The sequence below is a fragment of the Amborella trichopoda genome, chromosome 3 (genome assembly GCF_054954075.1).
Source record: "Amborella trichopoda isolate Santa Cruz 75 chromosome 3, AtrichopodaSantaCruz75HAP2 v2.0, whole genome shotgun sequence".
NCBI classification, from domain to species: domain Eukaryota; kingdom Viridiplantae; phylum Streptophyta; class Magnoliopsida; order Amborellales; family Amborellaceae; genus Amborella; species Amborella trichopoda.
Genome location: NC_142338.1, coordinates 54,760,237 through 54,770,257, shown reverse-complemented (window position 1 = coordinate 54,770,257; position 10,021 = coordinate 54,760,237). Strand labels below are relative to the sequence as shown.

The 10,021-nt window shown below is 34.9% G+C and overlaps 1 protein-coding gene across 1 annotated transcript; it reads right to left on the bottom strand.

Moving 5' to 3' along the window:
• Positions 1 to 6,735: 6,735 nt before the first annotated feature.
• LOC18429409 (UDP-glycosyltransferase 87A2) lies at positions 6,736 to 9,205 on the bottom strand. Its single transcript, XM_020664185.2, has 2 exons — positions 8,511 to 9,205; positions 6,736 to 7,720 (listed from the first exon to the last, which is right to left on the bottom strand). Exons 1-2 carry the CDS (start codon positions 8,917 to 8,919, stop codon positions 7,617 to 7,619), a joined length of 513 nt encoding a protein of 170 aa, XP_020519844.1. The 5' UTR covers positions 8,920 to 9,205; the 3' UTR covers positions 6,736 to 7,616.
• Between the last annotated feature and the right edge of the window lie 816 nt (positions 9,206 to 10,021).

The following is a 10,021-nucleotide window of genomic DNA, read 5'->3' as shown; positions in this document are numbered from 1 at the left end:
AAAGGTATTTTATAATTTTAATTGTTTATAACGATTATTTTAATAATTGTTTAGAGAAAAAATTATTTTAATAGGAATGGTAAAAGTTTTTCTCATCGGTGCTTGAGGTGCGATGCCGAAACAAATCATACATTTTGAGGTGCCAATAAAGACAAAAGTAAATATGATTAAACTAAAAGTACATTATGCCCTCGCGGGAGCCACTCCCTCGGTTGGAACATTTAGATTTTTTCAGTATGAAATTTAGAGGCTACCTAAGAATTACTGATTACTCTCAAAAAACAAAAAAAAATTAAAAATTTGAGTTTTCTGACACGCAGATCTGGCCATTTAAAACTTGGATCGTCTCCATTCAATATCGAGAAATTATTTTTTAAATATATAAAAGGTGCAATTTCATTACTCTTAAAGAAATATTTTTACTTTTTAGATTGGAGAAGTTATATACCAAAATGTGTGGTTCCTAAAGTTAAATTCTAGGTACGGTTTTACCTTAGGGAGCAAATAGACAATATACTCCCACAGGAGTATTTTATTTTTTGGCTTAAAGTATATAATTGTTTACTGTAATATATGGAGAAAACGTCAAAACCATACACTGTAGAAGTAAGTAAGGTGTACATAGAAGTTTAGTAGACCTAAAACCTTAGTAGAAAAGGGTGTTTTGAAATTGGAAAACTTTCCGAATTGATCATTTGAGCAAAATTTATGTGATAAAAAACTCCAATCTTGTAACAGGTTATTAAAATTTATGTCCTAAAAAACTCCAATCTTGTAACAAGTTTTTAAGTTATTGTACGGTTTTCGACTCTGAAACTCTTATCTTTCAGTTAAATTTAGAAGTGTGACTCACCAATACAGTATAAAGTGGGCAGTTGTACAAACCTCAGTCAATAGAGAGTGGGTACATTTTTCCATTAGAAAACTTCACTTTAGACCGTTGTCCACTACGTAACATAGAGAAATCAACCTGCCGTGAAAGACACGATTCTTTAATAACGCCTGTGGCGTCCATCAAGTAAATAAGACGTGATTCTTTGACAACTCATGTGGTGCCTATCCTGATGAATCCTTATTCTTTGTAATTTTATCGCGCCTTCAAATAGGGTCGAGAAATGTGTGGTTTCAACTGTAAATCTTTGTGATAGCCTTAAAATTTATTTTTATATTTAATTATAAAATTTAAAGCTTTAAAAATAATGTAGATCGATTAGATCTATTAAAACTTGAAAAACTTATAGTCCAAAAATGCATCACAAGATGCACTATTTCCAAAATTCAAAATCATGCATCTTTATGTCGAGACGATCAATTTAAAGATATTTGGACGTCAAAACAACCTCATTTAGTGAAATTATGTCGAGATGATCAATTTAAAGATTTTTTGCCATCAAAACGACCTCTTTTAGTGAAATTATATCGAGATGATCAATTTAAGGATATTTGGGCATCAAAACAACCTCTTTCAGTGAAATTTTTGAGATGAGATCTAATTGTATTGTTTAGAGCCTCAGTTCTATACAAACTTTTTCCTTGAGATATTCTTTTGGAAATTTATGATTAAATATTACGGAATTACCTTTTTATTCGCATTGTAAAATATTTCACAATGAGGTATTCGTTTTATTTTTGGGTGTGGTACGTTAAACAATTCAATTAAGGTTCACATCTAAATTTTATCATAAATGTAATTTTGATAAAAAAAATTTCTTAAGATAGCTTGAGAATCTATTTTCATTTCTAAATATAAAATTTTAAACTATAAAAATGATTTAAATCAAGCAAATATATAAACACATGAAAAACTTGAAAATTGATAGTGCAGATAATGTGTTGCAAGATACACTATTTCGCGGACTCAAAATCCTTTTTTCTTTTCATATTCATACATCTCGATGTTGGGATGATTAATTAGAGGGTTTTCCAACATCCAAACAACTTTTTATGATGGATTTTTTAGATGCACCTTTAATTCTACATTTTAAGGTTGCAACTTTATCTTAACTTTTTCCCTTATTTTTTGAATACGGTTAACATGTGGGCAAGCCCGCAAAATGTGGAAATGTGCGCTTGGCAGTAAATATATTTTTAAAATATAATTTGATCTTTAATTTTATAGAATATATAATCTTTAACCTGGAGATCATGACTATGAAAAAATAAATAAATTTTAAAAATTAAAAAAAAATAATTATATTAACAAAACATTTGGACAGTTAGTTACATTTTTTTTAAAATGGACCACCTATTTATATCTGTCTTTAAGATGGATGCTTTATGCATTTGGAACACATATTATACCAAGGAAAAGTATAGAATGAGACCGTTTACCTTTTATACAAAGTGGTCACATTAATCTTGACCATTGAATGTAAAATTAGGTGGTTGTAATTACTCCATTGACCAAACTCAAACTTCAAAAAAAAAAATTTCTCAAACTTCGTAACGCATCCAAGCTATCAAATTCACATCAAATGGTTTTAAGGAATTGTGACCACCTTATATCAAAGGTAAATGGTCTCATTGTATACAATCCCTTATACAAATGTGGTCCTGCCCGCATGAAACAATTGTTTATGTTTGTCCGTTTCCCCCAATGTCTATTTTTTTATATAGAAAAGTTTATTATAGAGCCTAAGCTTTAAACAATCAAATTAGAGCCTACATCCAAAATTTCACTAGAAGAGGTTCTTTTGATGCCCAAATATCCTCGAACTGATCATATCGACACCAAGATGGATGGATATGAGAAAAAATGGATTTCAAGTTTTGGAAATAGTATATCTTATAATTTTGGAAAAAAATGGACCGTTAATTTTTAAGATTTTCAAGTTTTCATAGATCTGCTCGATCTATACTATTTTCGAAGCTTTAAATTTTATAATTAAATATGAAAATATATTTTAAGGCTATCACAGAGATTGTCAATATTAAAACCATATTTTTCGACCCTAATTGAAGGTGGGCTCTACTTTGATTGTTTAGAGCCTCGGCTCTATACAAACCGCGCCCTTTTTTAAAAAAATTTATTTTCTGCCATTTATAGCGTGGTACGCTAGGCAAAATATGGAACTGCCTCCTTGTGGGATGACGTTAGCAACATAGGACGGTTCAAAATTTTCTGTTTTCAATTGTTTTAAAAACGATTTAATACAAGTACCCAATTCAAAGTCACCATATGATAAGATACGTTGGTTCGGTGTATCTGATTTCTTTTTTATGCGGATTCTCCAATGAGATACATATTTGTTAAAAGGAACAAGACCAAGAAGCAAGCCTAACTGTATGTAGATTGCCTATTTTTATGAGGATTCTCTAATGAGATACATTTTTGGTGTAGACTTGTCACTTTCATTTTTTCCGATACAAAATTTTCTATATTAAGGGTGGAGGGATAATATACTTATTTGATAAGGATAAATTGTCAATTCGAGCAAAAGAGATAATTGATGATAGATGCATCGACTCAGAGAGGGTAAGCGAGAGTTTTAGAGCATTTCGGTGTATAAGAAAGAGTGTAGACTATGGGCTAGTCATGGTTGATATGGATGATATGAAAGGTATGTATCATATGGATGGTATGGATGAGTGGTAGATGACATGGAGTGGGAGAATTTGCAAGATATGGAGAGTATTATGGATGAGTATTATGGAGAGTATTATGGATGAGTGGTAGATGACATGGAGTGGGAGAATTTGCAAGATATGGAGAGTATTTGGATTTTTTAGACAACGTCTCTTAATTAATTTTTTATTATAATTAAATAAATTTTTTTAACAGATACCTCCAATCAAAAAGTTATAGTTTTTATAACCAAAATGTCCTATCTCTCTTCTAACACACGCCACTTAATTTTTTTCCCATAACACACATAAAAAAGGCAGTCTGACAGTATAAACGAGTGGTCCATCGATAACCCAAAAGCGGTCCGGGAATAGGTCCATGCAGTCCGGCAATAGGCCCAAAGCATGGTCCGACAATGTCCCCATTCAGCCCGGCAATCATTGTGTGACAACATGCACTTAGTTCAACATGCGCACTCGGTCTGTCATATTGTGGACTTAGTTCGGGGATTGGACGTCATCATGTATGGATAAATGTATTTTTGTTAAAAAAAAAAAAAACAACTACCTTTTTACTTGAGCATATTTGATAGAAAAATTTGTTTTGAGATAAAAATTATGATAAAACAATTTGTTAGCGACATTATCTAGAAAGCCCCATATCAAAGGTATCAGCAATTTTCCCAAGCTCTTTAATGCAGTGAGTGGCGTGAAGATAAAAAGCAAGGGGAAAATAAAGACTAACTTTTACCGATGAAAAAAAGTGTTCACGTAATCTCCCTTCGAATTTTCCCTCTTTTGACTGTGCTTTATGGATTACATCACAAGCAATAATGACTCTAATATCATAAAGAATTTTAGAAGGAGAAATTTCTCAAAAAAATTGTGCTCCACACTCCTATAGTGGCGAACTCTTGTATATACAATTTATTGTGTAAGATACTCGTGTAATATACAATTTTTTATGTTGTTGCATGCTCTTAGTTTCTATGCATATGTTGTGCATGATTGCTTTAAATATATATATATATATATATATATATGAAAAATACTACAAAATGTTTATAGGAGAAAATGAATTGTGATTTCGTCTACTCTCATCGTCGTTCAAAGTTCATCGTATGGTCACGATTGTCCAGTAGTGTTTCATTTTTCATTTTTTTTTCTACTAATCAGAATGACTTGAAATTTGGGGCATATGTTCATAAAAAATAGATGAATCTACGAGAAATGTCAAAACAATATTTTACATGAATTGACCAAAATAACCCCAAAATATTTTTTGGGGGCATTTTGGTCAATTTATTTTTCACGGATTATTTGTTTTATATTTTTCTTAGGTCCGTCTCAATAAGATGTACGTACGTTCTAAATTTCAGATCATTTTGATTTGTAGAAAAAAATAACAAATAAAAAACTATTAGACAATCCTGACAGTGCAATGAACTTTAGACGGTGATGAGAGTAAACGAAATCAATGTTCATTTTCACCTATAGGCGTTGAGAAGTCAATGTTCATTAAATTTGGCACAGATCTCTAGAAAAATCAAGTCCCACACCCATGTGATAACTTTTGTAGAGATCTGTACCAAATTTAATGGTGATCCGTTGAAGTCCTACACACATGAGTGTAAGAGGGTCTCACAAGGTCATTTCCATATATATATATATATATATATATAATATTTCCACCCTTTGACCTTTCCAAAAACTAAGAGTGGTAGATTGTATTTCTAGTAAGGATGCCTGAGCAAGTCAATACCTTGAACTCTTGAAATATGCCCTAAAAACACCACAAAGCTGGACTGCCTCCTTTTCCTATGGTAGATGGTAGACAATGGGGACATCCATTCTTCATTCCCAAAGTTCGACCGGCAGTGGAGATTAACCATATTCCTCAACTCTCAAAACGACTTAATCTGCCTTATATCATTGGGAATTAGGGTTGGATATCCAATGTGTACCACACACCATAAACCAGGGGCATATCTGTTTTTTGTTCTCTAAAATCCTAACCCTCCATTTTCAATCTTTTTCCCGTTTCTTTATCAAAAATCTTGAATTAATTCCAAAATTTTAGTTATAAAGCCCTCTTTCATCCCCAAACATTCACCTAAGTAATTCAAATTTGTCTTTATGGATGCTGAAAAAAAAAAACTAATAGACCATCACCGCACTTTAAGTGTAAAAGCTAGAAAAATGGACTCCCACATGGTCATTTTGGTTGCAATGACCATAGGGATCGTATTAGATTTATATCTCAATGAAGATTCATTGTATTGTTTTCTAGTTCTACAATGGTTAGTGGCTACCCACCGTAAACACTTTGGGTGAAGACAAGGGGACTCGCTCTTTCCACTCTTCTTTAGGGCTGGCAATGGCCTGAGCTGCCTGACACGAGGGATGAGGCCTGATGTCGGCAAGATACAGGCCCGTATAATAGGGCCATGAAGTAGGCTCGGGGAGCCCGATGGCATAGGCCAAGGCCAGGCCTCTGATTCCAATGTTCCTCACAAATGTCTTATCCATTTTAAAGCTTCCTTTGGTCACGTTAATAGTCATATCAAATAAATAGCCCTTCTTATGTTATAGGCAATTCATAAAATTTCTTTACATTGTAAGAAGGGCGAGATACTAAGGTACACACCTTATGCTATGTAAGTAAGGCGCAACACTAAAATTTGGTGGAAGATATGGTTCTGGTGTCTGAAATCTTGTAGTGGCTTGAAAATATCTATAGTCAACTTTAACTATGAAATTTAAAATCCAAAAAATGTGAAATTTAAAATTAAAAAATACTGCAAATTGAGAAAATCTACAAACATTTGAAAATCTTGAGACAATCCAAATAATTTATTACGAGATGTGCCATTTTTAAAAGTTGAATTTTTTTTTCCCTTTAAATCCATTGCTCTTGAGGTTTGAGATGATCCTCTGGAATATTTTCCAGCTTAAGAACACTTTTTTTTACTGGATTTTTGAAAGACAAATCAAACATTTTAATATACCATTAAGGATAAAAAATAACTATGAACAGAATAAATCATTTTCTGTTTGAGAGAATTTTCCAGTTAAAACTTGTCTTTTGTAAAGTAAGTATTCAAAATTCATTGTGGTCCTCTCCTTGAGAAGGGAAAATCTTCCTAATGTGCTAGACACTCTTCTGTCTGATTTTGTGACTATCAATTTCTGATTCTCTATTAACATATATAGTTAATAAAAGGAACATAACTAAGGGGACCACCCATTCAATAAACAACTTTCCATGTAAACTAGAATCAAACATCATTAACTAGTTAATGACTTTAGAAAATCATTCATGTTGGAATATGATGACCCTCCTTCTTCAAGTGCTTTCTCCCCAGCCTCCCTGAGCTCCTCAATCCTGCTTCTCATTTCCTTGCTCTCTTTTCCCTCCATTAACCTTCTCACAACATTAGCAAATTCTCTTCTATCAACCACTGCCATTTCATCCAATGGCCCACACCTAACCCTCTTCCAATCATCTACAATCAGCTTACTATTTGTCTGTTGGTCGAAATTAGTCGGGAAAGTTAACATTGGTACACCAGTCGATACACCTTCCAATGTAGAGCCACCCACAATGGGTAAGGAAACCTCCCACAGAGGGATGCCTCAAAACTTTAGATTGAGAGCACCAAGGCACTACTAAGCCCCTGTCTGTGCATATATCCCTTAAATTGGTTGAAGGATCACGAGCCACCCAGATAAACCTGGTTTTGCTCTCAATGAGTCCATGTGCCAGTTCCTCCATTTGTTTGGCAGGGACCAACATTACACTGCCTAGTGAAGCATAGAGAGTGAAGCCACGAGGCTGTAAGTCTAGCCATGAAGAGCAATCGAGCTCAGGTCTAGCATTGGTCTTGAATTCATGGTCTTTGGGTGGGGGGAAAGGCATCAAAGGGCCAACATGGAAAATTGGTCGGGGAACTAGTGAACTTAAGGCATCGATTTCTGAGGATTCAAGCTCGTAGAACGAGGAAACGATGATGGATTTCGCATTCTGGACTTGATGGAAGACGTTCAGAGACTCAGCTATTTCGTGGGGGCTCCCCTCCCTTGAACACGTTTGGAAGTTCCAATATCCTAGTCGGAGAGACACCAGGAATGTAGTCGACGTATTCTTCTTTATTTGCTGCAAATTGAGATATAATCGAAACATGGTTTTTCTTTGAGAATCTGGTGGAGAAGACAGGACCCTACGGGTTTTTTTTTTTTTTTTTTTCAATTAGTTTTGGAAGTAGTTCTTAAAAGTGTTAGTGGGGTGGTGTCATTTTGGGAGTGAAAACCACAACATGGTGAGTGCGGTATTGGGGTGCTTCCACCACAACTTTAGTCCCTTTCCCAATCTTTAGTATGTTCACTACGACAGAGATAAGTATAGAGCTTGATTTGGCGACCTCATTTCAGAGTCTCCATTTATCTTTGACAAAGATAAAAAGTAAAGGAGATTGATAGGGTACAAAAACCCCCTCCCACTATTTCTTGTGAGGTTCCACATCCTCGGGATTCTATAAACTTTTGAACAAATTACGTATGGATGCTATGGGAGGGGGTCAATTACCAAATGAATTCGTATTTGGCTGAAATTAAGAGCACCCCCCAGCATTTTTTTGTCCAAGTTACTTTCTTGTTCGACTACACAAATATTGGACAGGGGGGCTAATATCTCACAACGTAAAACTGATGTCCGGTATTTGTGTTACCAGACAGCTCCAGTCCTTTAAATTTTATAGTCATTTATTGTCCGATGTTTGAAATACCATATAAAACCCATGTCTGGCAATTCAAATATGGGACAAGTGGCTAATATCTTTCGTATTAAAAACGCTATCCGTTGTTCTTGTTACCGGTAAGCTATTTAGGTGATGAGCACTACAGTGTACCTTTTCAAAAGATAAAGGAGAAAAGGCCACTGAACTTACCTGAAGAATTAGCCGGAAAATGGCCCTTAGAAAGCAAGATATCGAAGTGATAAAACACCGAAAACACCGTAGTGGCCATCGGAAAGAGCCAAGTCACCGGAATGCCCCTCCTCTTGGCCACATCAGCAACCCACGGCATGAACACATCAGCAAGGATCACCGAAACCATGGGCTCAATTGAATCTATAAGCCTATCAACTGGCTCGTCCATCATCGAGTAAACGGCTTCGACAAATCCGCTCCAATCAGCCGCTCGGCTCAGCTCAGAAGGAATAACATTCGGTATAGAGCGTAGCTGAACATTAGGCAGCGGCTCCTGAGCCGAAGTCATGAAACCGAGCCATTCTTCAGTGACCACAATTATAATGAGCGCGCCTTGTGACGCCAGTCTCAAGCAAAGGCCCATCATGGGTTTGATGTGGCCCTGGCCCTGGCATGGGATCACCACAATGATAGGCTGTGCATGGCCAGTATCTGGTTCTTGGAGGGCCGGGATCTTCTGTTCTGCCGCGGGCAGGCGGGCGGGCAACAAAGTTCAGTTTACTGATCAGAAGTGGGGACCTCACAGGGACGCGTTGAGGTCCAAATGACATCCTGTGGCCTTCAAATTTTAGAGCTCTTTATGTAGGAAGATTTTTTCTGAATTGCCAATAACAATACCGGACCGGGGATAACCCACACGCTCCTAAGATGCACTGCAGTTAAATTAAAGAAGGGATATGCAATAATCTCGATACAATAATTTTTTTCAAATGTGTAGAGGATATAATTTGTAATTTTTTCAAATAGATTAATCTATATAGGTTGAAGAGACTATATCCCAAAATTTCTGTTTCTTAAATTAACCCTAAGTGTGGTTTTACATGAGGGGGCAAAAGAATGATATATTCTCGGAAGACTATAAATTTCTTTGGTAATTTTAAAAAAAAAAAAGCACCCCAGCACACTTTTGTCTTTACTCTCTAGCAGCCTTCCTTATTAAATGGCCCTGCGTTGTGGTTTCTTTGGCTTTAAAAGACTTATCAAAAGATATTATACTCCTTTGGGAGTATACTATTTATTTACTTCCTCAAGTAATAAGGCATCTAAGATTAATTTAAGGAACCCAAATTTTAGAGATATAACATCTTCAATCACAGATTAACCTCAATAAAAAATAGTTTCTAATCACACCCTCTACACACTTAAAAAAAATATTATCTCAAGATTAAATAGAGACCATCTAATTTTTAGAAGGTGAGATCTTAGTATTAGAAAACTCAAATTTCGGATTTTAACTTTTGTAAATAAGCATCTAGGTTCTCAATTTTTTAAATTAAAAAAAAACCCTCCCAAGTAAATCTTTATATCGAGGAAGTAAACTTAGACTATTCTCCCCCAGGAATATGTCTCTATTTTGTATTTAATCACAATGCATTTAAGGAGATGTAGGGTTCATTATCCATCGGATGCTGTTATTACAGGATAGGAGGGCAATTTAAAATAAATAAATAGAAAAATACATAAAAAGC